This window comes from Glycine max, chromosome 5 (assembly GCF_000004515.6).
Source record: "Glycine max cultivar Williams 82 chromosome 5, Glycine_max_v4.0, whole genome shotgun sequence".
NCBI classification, from domain to species: domain Eukaryota; kingdom Viridiplantae; phylum Streptophyta; class Magnoliopsida; order Fabales; family Fabaceae; genus Glycine; species Glycine max.
The window spans coordinates 29,326,819-29,344,585 of NC_038241.2; the positions used below are offsets into that span (position 1 = coordinate 29,326,819).

Here is a 17,767-nt window from a genome sequence, read left to right on the forward strand (position 1 = left end):
TTGAAATGTGGCTTACAGAAAGTTGACAGGTGTTGGGCATGGACCAACGTGTCAAATCTGTGGTGCTGAAGTCTTTTGTAAAATTCAGGAAAAAATATACTCTTTTTATTCGTAACAATAAAAACATTATCATTATAAAATTAAAATAATTCACATATTCTTTTCAACTTACTAAATGTGGACGAAAAAAGATATACTTTGGATACACACGAATTTACTCAGGAGAAAATTATTTTCTTTAGCGGAGCCAATATTAATATAGCAACCTTCTTCCCAGTTGATTACCCTTGTGCAGGTAGGTAGACAAAAACATTTAACCCTTGTGTGCTTTAAACCCTCTCAAGTCGATATATATGTCCTTGCCATACAGCTACAGTTCTAGCACTAGCAACATGAAGATTTGTTTACTGTATTGCATAAAACGAAAAGAAAACGATGTGCACAAGAAATTAAATTAAAAATATATAGTTGCATTATATCAACTAAAGAAAATTTTGATTAGATCACTAAACCATTATATTTATTTAAAATGTTTGGATTCCAATGCTTCAAGTTCCTCCTTTTATAATTTATCTTGCTTTCAATTTTTGGATAAGCTAGCTAAGTGGTTTAGATATTGACCGCACATCATTCCATTATTTGATGACTTCAGAAAATAAATTTTTATTTTATCATTTCATACTATTTTTAAATGATAATAAAATACATATTTCGAATGATATAAAGTATAAAAGTGATTTATCAATATTTTTTTTTTGAATCGGCCAAAAGAATATTATTAAAGTCTGTACAAGGAGTAATAATATAAGCAAAACACATACACACCAAGCACTGGATAGTCCCTATTTATAGCACCATAGGAACAAATATGAAATAACCAAAGCTATATCAATATCAATACATAAGTTACATTTTCCTTATAAAATAGACAACCACGTTGAAGTCTGGATTTGGAGGCATAATGTATATTATTTAAAGAGGTAACAATTTTTTTTTCTTTTGTTTTTAGGTAACCACACCTAAAAAAAAATAAATTTTATATATGTATATATACCCATTTTTTTTTATCTAACTTCCATTTCATTTTTCTCTCTCTTTATTTCCCATCAAAATTGATTTGGATAAGTATTGAAAAAATTGATTTTAATTAAAATTAATTTTTAAATGATATAATTTATATTTGAATTTTTTAATTATAAAACCAAATTATTAAATATAATTTAGTATAACTTTTTTTTTATCTAATATAACGTAAAGACAAAAGTTGTTTCAATTTAAAATTAATTCTTAACTCAGAATTAATTTCTCAATAAAATTAAATATGTAAAATTGATCTAATATCATATTAATCAGTATATTTCAACGTGATTATAAAAAATCCAACGTGAAATCCAACATAAGCATTACAATATCTATTTTTTTATATCACTTTCTTTCTTCACAAATTCCAAAATAGAGTATACACTGTTTTTTTTTATTTCTTTTTAAAAAACTCTTTCTAAAGTCAAGCTTTTTTTTTCGATTATTGCAATTTGTCGTCAACAAAAGATGTCGCATTCCTTGAACAGGTGTTCTCTTATAAAAATACACACATTGGATTTTGAGAGATATACACCCAGAGTTGGTTGAGCGTTGTTGTCGTAAAGTTGGAGTAATTGATGAGGAAGAAAACGCTAGCACAAAACGACGAAAACAAAAGATTAGTCAATAAGGAGACAGAGAATATATACCCACGTGCACGTCATTAATTTTATATTGAGTTTATTAATACTATTTTCTAGTCCTTAAATTTTTAAAATTTCCTTATCTTTAATTTTTAATTTTTTGAGTTCAATAATAAACATAAATAATAAAAAATAATTTTATATCATCCTTTAATTAAAAATTAATTTTTATAAGACTTTTAAAATAATTATTTTAAAAATTAATAAACTTATCATATATGATAAATTATAATAAGATGATAATATATAATTATTTACAATATCAATGCATGACTAAAAATAAAAATAATAAAATTTAGAGTCTAAAAGAAATTTACTAATTAGTATTTCTTAATTTTTTCTATTCTTATTTTAGAGACAACAAATAAGGATAAAACAAAAATTAAAGACTAAAAAGTTGAGAGAGTAAAAATTAAAATTCTGAAAAGTTTACGAATTAAAAAAAGAATAAAGTCTTTCTATATTTATATCATATTATTTTATTATTTTTAATCAAGAATTGGTCCCGATTTAACAGTTAAATGTGTGAATCACTTATTCTAGTTTGTAAGTAGTTTTAACTTTAAGTTTCAAAGTTAAACATTTAGTTGTGTTAGATATTTAATGGATGAATTTCGTCATTGATAATTTACTTTTAGCAAAATTGACTTTCGTAATAATACTTATGATTTTTAAGAAAAAAAACTGATCTGAATAAATATTTTTCTTTTTTATTTTTTACATCTTATATATGTTTGGATTAAATTGTTTATAATCTCTTTTGATTGTACTATTATTAGGAAAGATCATATTATACTCTTAAATTATTTTTCTCATATTTTTTTTTTCAAATTTTCATCAAAGAGATGCAAATGTAAAACTTTCATAAAAATTCTAGTAAAATTAAGAATGAACTATGATATTATATATCATATATTATGATTTTGGTATAGTTGGTAAGGAGAAAATTCATATCATATATAAAAGGGAGTTTGATGTTCACTATTGGTGTGTAAGAACCTTGTTGGTGGGTGATATATAAATATTTCTACAAGTTCTCATTGAACTTTAAATATGCTATAACCCTGATGAGTACCTCATATCCATGTTATTGAAACTTATTTTATATAAAAAATTAATGAATTCATTTCTTGTTAACTTATTTATAATTATTAACAAATTGACAAGTGTACCAATTTTATTACAAGTAGTAAAGATTAGACAGAAGATCGAGTGTTGAGTTCACAAAGATATTGTTTGTACTCGCGTTGGTAAATACCTAATTTGTAAGTAATAGAAGATGGAGTAGAATAAAAATAAAGAGAATGAAATAAATTAAATTTAAAAAGACAATAATAATAAAATAAACAAGAAGAGAACAAAGATGAATGAAAAAGATGATTTTAGAATACAAATATGTTGGGGCCTAGCATGTCTAACTATTCTTAATGCAATATTAATGTTTTTCTCTATTAAATGATTTCTCAATTTCCACCCACATCTACTAATATGCTCAATCCTGATCCCTCACGATGAAGAGCCTAATTTATGTATTATCTCTCCCAAATCCCCTTGCAAAGATCGAATCATAAACAACAAATAACAATAAGTATAAAGATGTATGCAGAGGCACAACAAAGTCACTCTATCCCTAGCAATGCAATGTTGATATGTCATTTCCCAGTTCTTTAGACATTATCATTTCCCAATGAATAACCCCTAGAAACAAATGCATGGATGACCAAACCATACAATAGAGATGAAGAGCAGAGATGAGACAATAGAAATTGAAATTGCATTAATAGATAAGAAGAGTAGTTACATTACAAGGGCTTTGGCTGCTAGGCTCCAACAGAGGGGGGTTTAGCTTCTCATAGCCATGAAAGACTTTACACTTTAGAGGGTTTCTCCTAAGGGGTAGGCCCAGGCTTTGGATAGCCCTGAGCTCGGTGTATTTTTCCCTTCTGCTTTCTCCTTCTTATATAGGCACTAGGTAGCTTAATTTTCATGTTGACTTCGCGCTAAGCGCGCGCCTTTGGGCTTCGTTGTGGCTTTTTCCGCACGCTAAACCTGAACTGTGCACTAAGCGCGGGCACGTGCTAAGCGAGCTGTCCACTTCTTCAAATTTTCTTAAAGGCTTTTTCCTCCACTTCTTGCCTTAATTTTCCTTGAAAGCAGTTGAATTCTTCTTCTCTTGACTTATGCTAATCAAAAATAGCAAAAATGTTAATTTCTTCATTATTTCATTAAAAATAATAATAAAGTAAAAAAATTACACTTATTTATTAGTCAAAATTGAATATTAAATTAGTTCATATTTCACAGTTATCAACAACAATTGATTAATTTAAATAAAAACCACCATGAGTGCATAGATCAATTGCCGCCTGATTATTCTAGCTTAATCAAATGCTTCAAGTTCAAATCAATCCTGAGATGCAGCTTTGTTAAATGGCTTTGCTGTCCATTGTGATATTATCCGACTTAAATAAAATTACCTCATGTGAATTATGATCTATATAAATAAATAAATATAAAACCAATTACCATTAATAACCTCATATTCTTAATTGTTTGTAATTTTATTATAAAATGATTTTTTAGGCAATTCAAATAAAATACATTATTATAATTGCTTTTCTCCAAATAATTAAATATAAAATCGATTTCATAAATCCAATTTAAAGACACCTAATGAGCTTGCATTTGTCTTGATATTGTAATGGAAGCATGAAGGAATACACATGGAGATGAAAAAAGGTTAGTAAGTAGAAACTTCATCAAAATTAGGTTCTAAGAGAGCACCTTCTTGATAACCCATGACTTATATTTAAGAGCCCCAACTTTATTGCCTTTTATTCCTAACAACACACAAAATTTATTTAGCACTTAGTTGCTATCAGCTATTTATTTGAAACAATTTTTTTTTTTACAATAGAAATTGAACTGGTACTGTAGCAACTTATCACACTTTACATTTGAGTGTGTGTTGTTGGTGATGTTCTTGAAACACAATTTTTCACCTAACCAAAATTCCAACTCCCCCAAATTAAGGGTAAATTTGCCTTGACCCGTTCTCTCCTACAAACTAAGATAAGGTGGTTATTAATTTCATTAGGCTCAGGTTTCAAACACAATTTACTGCATTAGGCTCAACAGGGTGCAAGGGATTCATTCAAATAACAGGTTGACTATTTGGCTAGGTGGCTGAAACAATTTAATACAAACAAGGCCTTGATCCTTGCCACATTCTGTGTATACTCAAACAATCTAAGAATCATGCAAAATCAGGAAGTTTAAAGACAATTGTGCTCTCACAATCAAAGGTTCGCACAACTCACCAGACATTTATGAAGTACTTAGCTTACCATACCATGATTTCCGTTCAAACATGCTAACATCTTCACTCTTGTGCTTTTGATTCATACTTCATCACTCACAATAACACCTTCTCACACAAGAATAAGATTTTTCACAATTATCTGATCAACACACAGTATCTCATGCATCAATTTATCCAGAATAAGTCACAACCCATTACTAATTTTTTGTCTCTATCATGCAATTATTTATTTATTTATTTATTCAATGACTAAAATTAAACTAGTGGAATTAAACCGTTGAAATTAAAATAAAGAAGAATAAAGAAAAGGAAACTAAAGGCAAGAAAAATAAAGAAAAGAGAAAAAAAATCCAGGTAAAAAAATTGGGCCTCAATCTTGTGTGGGCCCTGGATCCCAAGCTCTATGATCATTATTGATGTCTGCAACATAATGATCACCAGCTTCAACATCTGCGACATCATCATCTGATGAGAATCCTGAAACTAGCCAAATACAAGTTAAAGGCCCAAGTGGAAAAGGACAAAATCCTCGAGTGGAGAAGGATGAAGGCCCAAGTGGAGAAAGATGAAAACCCAGAGGCAGAGACACTATCAAGATTATTAATTGTTGCTGAAGGCTCAAATTAATTTGAAGGCCCATAATAAATATGTTCTAATTTTTTATTTATAATTTTTTTTGGCCCAAACTGTTTAGAAGGCCCATGTCTATTTTTATCTTTTTGTTCAGATACACTAAAGTATTGGTTTTTGTTTTCAATAAAGGAACTTTTGGCATTTGATAAAATTTGGTGAGAGCTTCTCTCTGGGTTCCTTGTTGAACCAATCTCAAACTTATCAAGGTAATCCTTGTGGCGTCTATCCTAACTTATCTTTCTTCACTGGAAGTGGCGTCATCCAAAACTCCGTAGCCTGTATCAAACGTTCTGCCCCGTAAGGTTCACATCATCATTCCCTCCTTCTTGGAAAACATTTGCCCTCAAATGTCCAGGATCATCACCGGGTTCAAGTACCACTTCCTTCCTTTTCTTGTTGGCTTGCTTGGCATAGCTTTCGTTCTTCTTTGCAATTTGCACCTTCACTTGGTCATACAATCTTTTCACATACTCAACTTTGGCCTGTGCATCCTTATGCTGAGTCTCTTGGGGCTTGCTGTTGTAAGTTGGCCTGTTAGGCAATGAAGCTTCTGGAAGGAGATCAACTTGATGTTCTATGCTTCTTAAAGGTGGCAGTCCGTGAGGAATCTCCTTGGGAAAGACATCTTTAAATTTCTGCAATAAGGGTTGAACACTAGGAGAAACATAAATAGTTAACCGATTAGAATTATCACTTTCTCTCTCTTGTGTATCACTCCATCTCTCAAGTGTATCACTCTTCCTTTTTCTATTCCTCTGTGGTGCCTCACTATTGTCTCTCTCTTGTTCTCTCTTTTCTCTCCTTATGATTTGGTCATCACACACTTCTCTGAGGGATAGAGGTTTAAGAATAATTTTCTGGTCATGGTGCTGGAAAGAAATCTTGTTGGTGAAGCCATCATGCACTACTTTGGTGTCCTCTTCAATGTTGGCCCACACTAGTGTCATCTCCATCTCCTTGTCCTCAACAATCAAACTTCCCTCGGATAACCTCTAGAGTTTTTGTCGCATGGTTCTATTGTAACTAGTTGGAACATACCTCTTTCGCATAACCCTTCTCATCTCAGTACATGTATCTATCTCCCACCCTTCTTCTTTCTTCATCTCTCTTTGATTTTTCTTCCATCAAACAAGGGCATAGTCTGAGAATGTAGCGGCTGCTAACTTCACCTTCTGCTCTTCAGGATAATCATTGTAGGAGAATGCATGCTGAATCTTCATCTCCCAGTCAAGGTAGGCGTCTAGGTCATTCCTGCCTTCAAAAAAGGATACATTGAGTTTTACTCCCTCAATTCTGTCTTGCCCCTCTATTCGGTTCGATCCATCATTGATCCTTCTGTTGCCACCATAAGGTCTCCCAGCATTTGGATTCATTGGTGCTCTAGTCCTTCTATTCGCCTGTAGAGCTCTTCATTGTTACGGTTCAACAAACGTTGCATTTGTGTAGTCATCGCGTCTAGTAATAAGCGCTGAGATCCGTCTAGTTGATGATATACACCACCATTGTCACCAGCTCCTGCCATGATTAAGGAACAAAGAATTTTGCAGTAATTTTAAAAAAAAGATTCAGGACTTCACTACACTCTACTCATGCGTTTTTTCTCTCTTTGATGGTAGTTCACTCGTGTTTGATGCTCTCAATATAGGCTTTTGTGTGATATTTTCACTCTTGCCTTTTACCACTCACTCCCTCTTAAGTTCCTGGATGAATCAAATTAGACACACAATATATATATAACAGGAAAGACAGTTTAATTATCACATACCGTGTAGCAAATTTAATTTGGATAACAAATCAAATTTGATTTTGGTTAACAGATTAGACTTGATTTAGATTTAGATTTGATTTGAATAACAGATCTGATTTGGATAACAAATTTTGATTTGATTTGATTTGGATAACAAATAGAATAAACAAGGAAGTTAACAAATAAGATAATAGATAAGATAACAGATAGAATAAAAAAGATTTGAATAACAGACTTGCCAAACAAAAAAAAACGCCTCTAACTGCCTCAATTTCATGTTCAAAGATCAAACACCCACCTTTTTTTTCTTCTCTTTTTTTTGTCAAAATTTCTGCAACTTTTTTTTTTTTAACTTGAAACAGAACTCAAACTGATTTTTTTTACACAAAGTCTGAAAGAAACAAGAAACAAGAACAAGAACAAAAACGTGACAAGAACAAGAACAAGAATGAAACAAAGACACAAACAAGAACGCAACAAGAAAACAAATAACAGAACAAGGACAAAAAACCAGAACGCAACAAGACCCAAACAAGAACGAAACAAGAACGCAAATAACAGAACAAGGACAAAACACGAACCTGGACAAATTACAAAGAAAAAAAATAGGATAGGATAGAACTTGTATCAAGAGCCAAAGCTCTGATACCAGAGTGATCCTGACTAGGAGCGGATCGCTTGATACAGGCTACGGAGATTTGGATGACGCCACTTCCAGTGAAGGAAGATAAGCCATAGTAGACGCCACAAGGATTACCTTGATAAGTTTGAGATTGGTTCAACAAGGAATCCATAGAGAAGCTCTCACCAAATTTTATGAAAATGCCAAAAGTTCCTTTATTGAAAACAAAAACCAATACTTTAGTGTATCTGAACAAAAAGATAAAAATAGACATGGGCCTTCTAAACAGTTTGGGCCAAAAAAATTATAAATAAAAAAATTAGAACATATTTATTATGGGCCTTCAAATTAATCTGGGTCTTCAGCAACAATTAATAGTTTTGATAGTGTCTCTGCCTCTGGGCCTTCATCTTTCTCCACTTGGGCCTTCATCCTTCTCCACTTGGGGGCTTTGTCCTTCTCCACTTGAGTCTGTAGCCTGTATTTGGCCAGTTTCAGGATTCTCATCATCATCAGCTACACCAAAGGTGTCACCCCCTTTACTAGAAGGAAGTTGGACTCTTGGCCAAGCAACCTGGGCTAGGAATGCCTCTAGTGTCATCACCGGCTGCTAGAGTGAGAGATGGTGGAGGCTCTACATAAGTAGGTACTGGCTGTGGTAGAGGCTATACAACACAGGGAGAAGTTGCTCCGGATGAGAAAAAGGTATAGAAGTTTGGCCGATAGGTGGAGGAGAGACATCTGGCGGAGGGACCGCTGATGGAGGAGTTGGTGGAATGTCTGGAGTGGTTCGGGTCTTGGCCTGCTTTGGCCCCAAAAAGATACTAGAAGAGTTTGTAGGATTCACAACTGGCTTGGCTTCATCTTCTTCTAGAAACACAGAATTCAGGTGCCCCCAAGTAAGGTTAGCTTTTTGCTCAATTTCCTCCACCTTAAAACAAGTCTTGCTATCACTAGGGTGCTTACTTGCCTCAAACAAGTTGAAGGTGGCTTTCTGGTCTTCCACACTCATCTCCAAGTTGCCTTTTCCCATGTCCATAACACATTTTGCAGTCACCATGAACGATCGACCCAGAATCAAGGGGATCTCAACATCTTCTTCAATGTCCATGATTAAAAAGTCCACTGGAAAAGGGAGTTGGTGGACTTTGATCAAGAAGTCTTCTACCACTCCAACTGGTCTTGTGATGGAGTGGTCTGCCAGTTGGAGCGTTATCCTTGTAGGTTTAATCTTCAGGTTTCCTATTCTCTTGCACATAGAAAGCGACATCAAATTGATACTTGCTCCTAAGTCAATAAGAGCCTTACCTACGGATACACTCCTAATAGAGCATGGGATGGTGACGCTTCTTGAATCTTTGAACTTGGGAGGTAGCTTCTGGATTACTGCACTGCAATTTTCTCCTACCATAATGGTTTCGCTGTTGATGTACTTTCCCTTTTTTATGAGGAGGTCCTTTAAGCACTTTTTGTACAACGACATCTGTTGTAGGGTATCTCCAAAAGGGATAGTAATCTCCAGCTTTTGAAATATGTCAAGGAACTACTTGAAGTAGCATTCCTTGTCCTTCTTTGATGGCACCAGAGGGTACGGTGCCTCCTTTGAATGAACCTGGTGGTATCTCTCTTCTGGCCTCCCGAGCTAATTGGCTCTTGGTCTTAGTCTTAGTGGTTGAGACCTTATCACCACTCTCCTTACTCTTATTTTTTTCTCCTTTTTTTTTTCTTCTTCCTCATTATGCACATCCTCCTCAATTCTTTTTTCCTTCTCAGCACTTTCCCTCGTAGTGAAAATTACCTTGCATTCCTATTTGGGATTCATCTCAGTATTAGTCCCAAAGGTTCTAGTGGGCCTTTCAACAATTTGTTTAGCTAGCTGGACCATCTGTACCTCCAAATTCCTGATTGCTGCATTAGTACTCTTCTTATGTGACTCGTTCCTCTGCATAAATTGTACCAATAATTCCTCCATCTTAGTAGGTGTCTCTTGTTGAATGGGCTCTTGGCTGGGAGGCTGATGAAATGAACCTCCTTGGTTGAAATTATTCCCTGGATGGGATCTGCAACCATGGCCCTGCGAAAAATTACCTCTCTGATAGAATCCTAGTGGTCCTCCTTGATGGAATCCTTGATGATTATGACTGCCCATGTAGTTAACTTTGTTGGATGCGTCGTCTTGGACCATGCATGAGCCTAACTAGTAAGTGCCACCACAAATATTGTATCTCCCAATGTGCATGATTGAAGATGGAGAAGGTTGCACTACATGCAGCTGGTGAGGGAGATTACTCAGAGTTGCTATGAGTATCTCTAAGGTCATGGACAAGAGCTTGTTTTGAGCCAACATAGCATCTTGAGAAGTGAGCTCAAGAAGGTTTTTCTTTGAAGGTATGTATGCTCAATCACGGAGGATGGCATGATCACTGACTGCTATATTCTCTATCAGCTCCATGGATTCTTCTAGAGTCTTCAGCTTGATCTTCCCACTGGCTGAGGCATCTAGGAGTTGCTTAGAATGGGGTCACAAGCCATCAATGAAGATGTTGAGCTGAACTGGCTCGCTGAACCCATGTGTAAGAGTATTCTGGTGTAACCAATGGACACGGTCAAGGGCTTCACTCAACGATTCGTCAGGGTGTTGGTGGAAGGATGAGATTTCCACCTTTCCCTTAGCGGCCATGGACTCTGGAAAGTACTTTTTCAGGAACTTCTCCACCACCTCTTCCCATGTCCGCAAGTTATTCCCCTTGAACGAGTGAAGCCATCTTTTTGCTTCACCGACCAAAGAGAAAGAAAATAGGTTGAGGCGGATGACATCTTTTGGCATTCTTGCTATCTTCACCGTGTTGCAAATCTTGATGTATGTGGCCAGATGTGCGTACGGATCTTCACTCGGTAGGCTGTGAAACAGATTTCCTGGATCAGATGGATGAGGGAATGTGGATATGAGATGTTGGCCACTTGCACGTCCGATTTAGCTATGCTGGTGAAGTACTGAGGTGTAGCAGAGCTAAAGTAGTCCTCTAGCGCCATCCTCTGTAAATGGTCTTCTACAATGATGCGTTCTTCAAGGAAAGGATGTGGACTAGTCACAAAAGAAACAACTACCATGTAGGTTATCACCGAATAAAAATTAAAACTAAAATAAATTTTTATTTTTAATTTTTTTAATTTTTAATTTTTATTTATTTATTTATTTATAAAAAAAATAGAATAAAATAAGAGTGAATAAAGAAAAAATAATTTTTTTTGAAGAATAAAATAAAGAAACTAAAAAAATCAATAGATAAAACAAAATTTAAATAAAATAATAAAAAAATTATTGCTCTCAAATTGGGATATGTAAACAACCAATACGAAGAACAAAGTCCCCAACAACGGTGCCAAAAACTTGTTAACAGATTGACAAGTGTCGAGTCTACATGAATTTTGTTTGTACTTGTGTTGGTCAATACCTAATTTGTAAGCAATAGAAGAGGGAGTAGAATAGAAATAAAGAGAATGAAAGAAATTAAATTTAAATAGACAATAATAATAAAATAAACAAGAAGAGAACAAAGATGAATGCAAAAGATGATTTCAGAATGCAAATATATTGGGGCCTAGCATACCTAACTACCCTTGATGCAATATTATTGTTTTTCTCTATTAAATGGTTTTCAAATTTCCACCTACATCTACTAATATGCTCAACCCTGATCCCTCACGATAAAAAGCCCAATTTATGTATTCTCTCTCCCAAATCCCTTTGCAAAGATGGAATCATAAACAACATTAAGTATAAAGATGTATGCAGAGGCACAACAAAGTCATTCTATCCCTAACAATGCAATATTGAGATACCCTTTTCTCAGTTCTTTAGACATTATCATTTCCCAATGAATAACCCCTAAAAACAAATGCATGGATGACGAAATCACACAATAGAGATGAAGAGCAAAAAAAAGGCAATAGAAATTGAAATTGCATTAATAGATAAGAAGAGAGAGGATTTAGCCTCTCATAACCATGAGAGACTTTACACTTCAGAGGGTAATAGAAGAAGGGGATGGATGACTAATATCAAGAAAAGGGGGAATGACTAAGAAAGTGGGTTTCCCCTAAGGGATAGGCCTAGGCTTTGGATAGTTCTGAGACTCGGTGTGTTTTTCCCTTCTGCTACCTCCTCCTTATATATGCATTAGGTAGCTTAATTTTTACGCTGACTTTGCATTTAGCGCGAGTTTTCAAGCTAAGCATGCCTTTGGGCTTTGTTGTGGACTTTTCCGCGCGCTAAGCTTGAGCTGTGCGTTAAGCGCACGCACTAAGCTTGGGTGGCGCGCTAAGCGAGCTGTCCACTTTTTCCATTTTTCTTCAAGGCTTTTTCTTCCACTTTTTGCCTCAATTTTCCTTCAAAACACTTAAATTTTTCTTCTCTTGACTTCTACTGATCAAAAATAACAAAAATATTAATTTCTTCATTATTTCATTAAAAATAATAATAAAGTAAAGAAATTATACTCATTTATTAGTCAAAATAGACTATTAAATTAACTCATATTTCACAGTTATCAACAACAATTGATTAATTTAAATAAAAGCCACCATTGAGTGCATAGATCAATTGCCGCCTGATTATTCTAGCTTAATCAAATGTTTCAAGTTCAAATCAATCAAGAGATGCAGCTTTGTTAAATGACTTTGCTGTCCGTTGTGATATTATCTGACTTGAATAAAATTACATCAAGTGAATTATGATCTATATAAATAAATAAATATAAAACCAGTTACCATGAATAACTTCATATTCTTAATTGTTTGTAATTTTATTATAAATTGATTTTTAGGCAATTCAAATAAAATACATTATTATAATTGCTTTTCTCCAAATAATTAAATATAAAATCTATTTCATAAATCCAATTTAAAGACACCTAATGATACGTTTTTGAAGATGTGCTTGAGTGCTTCTATCATTTTTCAAAAGAAATGAGATCGATGGGTTCAAAAAGAGAAGAAAAAAAAGTGAAAAAAGAATATAAAATTTGAGAAAAGTTAGAGATTGGTAATTGGTTGTTGGGGACATTATCTATATTTAAAAATAGTTTTCAGACCCTCCAAAAATCCGTTCAACCCAAAAATGCAGAGAAATTCCTTTCAGCACGATATTAATAGGTTCACCACCCACCAACACTAGATTTTCAAACACACGCTTATACGTTGGCTGAAGAACAACAAAGGCCAAAAATAGTGGGAGGCACAGTTGAGTAGGCTGAGATTGAGTTTGTTGCTATCTATACCAAACTGTAATAAGACAAATCACAACTTACAATAAACAATATTAATTGTGGTTCCGATATTGCTGTCATTCCATTATCATATATAGAATTTTGTTCAAATATATTTTATATTAATCACAGCCTAAAACTATTTCGCGAACTATATATACATAGAGATTTAGAAAATAAAACTTGGAAATTTCATTGCATGCTATGAAGCACGACGTCTCTAACACGGATATTTCGATACCACTATGTCTAAAATATAGGACATAAAGACATCATATGCACAGAAATAAAAAAATTCTAATTAAATAAAATGTGTAATATATAATAAAACATCTAAAAGAATGATATATATATATATATATCATTTTAAACCAATATTTTATATTTTTTTAAATGTATTAGTTGTATGAAGATGATAATTTAAATGTTTAAGTCATAAAAAATAATTTTTAAATTAGACATCTAGTAAGAAGTATCAAATAAGTGTTGAACAACTATTTGTATGACAACATTTCAAATAAAAGAAGTGTGGGTGGTTCATAATGCATGAAAACAGTGAATGCATAGTACCGGTGGAATTTTCACACCGAAGTCTTTCGGATCGATTCATCTTCAAAGTTGGTGTGTACTAAAGTCTTCTGTATAAAGATAGTGGGAAAAGAGAAGGTGACTATATAATCAATTAAATCGAAATCAATATCAATATGATGTTGGTTTTTCTATTTCTGGAATTCTGGAGGAACCAATAAGATCACCAACCATAGTACATGAGCCAGTTGATGTGTCAAGGGTCTCATAATGTCCATAGAGAAATGACTGGAAATCAATAAGACAACAGATGCTGATAATTTCAGAATTTCAGAAGCCAAGCCCATATGTTTTGGTCAGTTTTGGGGTGGTCGGTTTGGTGTGTTCCCATTCATTTTCTTTGTCCATGGTTAGTAGGTATATATGGTGAATTTGATCTTATTTGGAGAAGCTAAAGAAACAAATTCAAGTGGGAAATTTGGAAAAATAATGTGTGAAAGGAACAAATTATTAATCAGGATAATTGTTCTTAAAAGAAAAGGAGACTTTGCATTTATTATATGGGCTCACTTGTGTACCAAGAAAAGGACACGTACGTTTAGTAAAATAAGTTGCCTCAATTTTTCGGAGAATATATAGGAGGGGATTCGGATCCTTGATGTTCATATCTCAAATCAAGATAGGGAAATTTAATAGTTCAACTTTGTGGCTAATTTAATTACTTATTTGGAGTGATCATATTCTTCATCACTTTCATCTGCATCTTCTACTTACTTGTACAAAACCCATATCATTTTTTAAATAATCATAAGTAAATGTAAAAGTGTATAAATGGAAATATTTTTTCACCTGATTCTGTTTTATAGATTTTAAAACAGTTATTTTAGAAATAATTTTTAAAACTTGGTAAATTATAAAGAGTTTAAGTGTAAAACAGTTTTATAAAATTAGAAATTAGCTACCTGTGAGCAATATAGAATTGTTTTGCAAAATAATTTTTAAAATAAAAAACTGAAAAGAGAAACAAACTTACCCTAACTATTCTTTTGTACGTAGCTTAGTAGTAAAAAAAGTTTGTATATCTATATTCAGTGTAATTTTTAATTAATTAAAAGTATAGAAAAGTTTACATTAATAATATATCAAAATTAAGCTTAATATTTTTAATTGTACACTAATTACCCAAATTAAGTTTTATCGGAAAAATTAAACTGAAATGAAACCGTTGTAAACTTGTGGCAACTGTTTTGGAGTTGTACTTGTCATTATGACCACGTTCGAGTGTTTTTCTCACCTTAATTCAATTTATAGCCTTTTTTTTTCTTTTGATGTCCCCCCGCCCTGTCTAATGTGATGCAAAAACTATAAAAAAAATGATAAATGATTCTTGCATGTAACCTACCATTATATGAAATTTTTGTGCAGAAATTTGATATAAATATATGTTTTTCTCTTCCTGAGTCGATATACATATATGCAATATCAATATATTTGTATATGTAAATATCTCTTATATAGGAATTTAAAAGTTTATGTATAAAATAATAATAATATAAACAAGATAGAAAAAATAAGTTATGTATTGTTTTACAATGTTGTACTTATCAAAATTTGGAGTTGACCGACATTAGGGTTGACATGGTCAAGATGAGCTCCATGATCTCGTGCGTTGGATTTGAGGTACCCTTTGTTAGGAGAACATGAGTGGAGATCTATAAAACAAAGGACTTTAACACTCAAGTAAGTATGTGAGTTAGGTGAGAATTGAATGAAAATGGTGAGATAGAACCTAATATTTATAAAGTCGAATAGGAACTTCAGGTCCTTGTTTGTAGAGGTCGTTACGGTGGTGTAACGACTTTTGTAGATAATTCTTAGCTTGTAGATAAATCATAGCTTGTAGATAATAGCTATTAGATAATCTATAGCTTGTAGATAATTCAATGGATTATAGATAATTCATTGCTTATCGATAATTTATTACTAGTAGACTAGTAGATAAGTAAATACTTGCAACTTGATAAAGAAATAATAACATTATCATTAAGATTCAAATATATAGATAATTGTTAATAACCAAACTGCTGAGGGAGCTGTGTCTGTGCTCTGGTGTTAGGATTGACTATAAGGGTTGATGTGCACATTCTAGTGTCGCGTCAATTTTGTGGACCCCAGACAGTACATAATCCCTCCAAGCTCTGAGTCTATCTTGTTGGTGAAAGAGGTTGTTCGGTGTCGGGGTGGTAGCCCCGACAAGTTCGAGAGTTACAGGTTTGTCAAGCCCCCCAGTCTGGACTAGTGTTGTCCAAGTTTCTTTGTTTGGGGTGCTCATGCTTGTTGTTATGCAGGAAAAGTCAAGTGTGTCATATAAAAAGCCTTTGTTTTTGACAATTTTGCCTTTTATGACCATTAGAGTGCACATTAAAGAGTGGCGTTTCATTTTTCTTCATAGTGGGTCATATAAAAAGCCCTTGTTTTTGACACGCGCGTTGCTTTTGCACACGTGCTACTCTGTGAATGGGCACGTCTTAGAGACGTGTTATATGGGTTGGTCGGATCGCATTGTGGCATACATTCATTAGGCATCATTTCAACTCTCACCAGTTACTGGAGGGTCGCATCTTCACTTAAATGGGGGTGTACGTTAAGTTTCGGTAATCGACATTCTTGAGTTTTGGTTCTTCTTCTGTAATCTCTTTGCATCTTATGCACAACTTTTGCGATTTCTTTCTCTCCTTCGATCGTCTTCCTCACTTCAAGGTACATCTTTCTTCCATCAGGTCCTTTGTTTCTGATTCCGCTATCGGTATGGACATAAGTGATTTCAAGGGTTCTATTCAGCAACCTCTTGTGGATCGTGAAGTTGTTCTAAACGGTGACTTTTCCTCGGAGGAGATACACCATGAAGCTTTTGACGACGAGTCTTCTTCCTATAAGAGATTGGTGGACCCGCACTATGTCAGCAGGGGTACCTCTCGTCCTCACAGAAGGGTAAGGCCTTCAACTGCTCCTTTAGACAAAGAGCTTGGCCCTATTACCACAATCCTTCCCTGTTACCCAAGACGGGGTGTTTAGATGTTGTAAAGACTTGTTCAAACAGAGGAATGATTTGGCAAGTAGGGTGGAGCGTATTACTGAAGAGAAACAAGATCTTACAGCGATAGTGGCTGAATTCACTAAGGTGATTGCTGACCTTTAGGACTGACTAAGGGAATCAAAGCCTATTGTGTTCGACCTCCAGTCTAGGTTGAAAGAGTCTAAACTCGAGGTGGCGAAGTAGAAGGAAACCAACAAGGAGCTGGAGGAGGAGCTGTTGATGTTCAAGAAGGATGCCATGGAGTAGCACGAGAAGGGCTTTTACAAAACTATTAGGAAGGCTAGGTTCTTCATCAAAGGGCCTTGACTTGGGTCTTTTTGACCTATTTAAGGACGTGAAGGACAATGAACTACTTGATGAAGAAGAAATAACTATCACAGAGGAGGAGCAGGATGCTGGGGCCAATGTTTAGGCCACCCTTTCTTTATTTTCGCTTTACTGGATTTTGGGCCATAATGACTTTGTAACCTTGACAATATTTTTTCTTGTTATAATGCACCTATTTTACTTTTCTGTTGGAATTTTACCTTGTCTTGTATGTTTTTATGCCTTGTTTATACAATGCTTTGTTGCGTATGGTAGTGGGGATAGGCAACCTGGTTGAAGGTCTTGCTAACTAGTCTAGTGGTATCTCTTTTTGCCTTGTGGAATCACTTATTCAAGGACAATGTTGGATCAAGTGGCCTCGGAATAATTAAGAAGGGGGTTGAATTAATTATTACTAGACCTTTACTAATTAAAAATTACCCTTCTTAGGCTTTTACTATGTTGTTAAGAAAGTAAAGAACAAAAATATAAACTTAACCAAAAGTAAAAGCGGTAATTAA

General features: G+C 34.0%; 1 protein-coding gene across 1 annotated transcript; it reads right to left on the reverse strand.

Annotated features, from left to right (window-relative positions):
• Positions 1-8,682: 8,682 nt before the first annotated feature.
• LOC102670247 (uncharacterized) lies at positions 8,683-9,531 on the reverse strand. The gene has a single exon (XM_006580744.1). It carries the CDS (start codon positions 9,529-9,531, stop codon positions 8,683-8,685), a length of 849 nt encoding a protein of 282 aa, XP_006580807.1.
• Positions 9,532-17,767: the final 8,236 nt, after the last annotated feature.

Excerpts from the sequence above, each read along its gene's own strand:
- LOC102670247 (XM_006580744.1), bottom strand. The coding sequence starts at position 9,531 with ATGTCGTTGTACAAAAAGTGCTTAAAGGACCTCCTCATAAAAAAGGGA.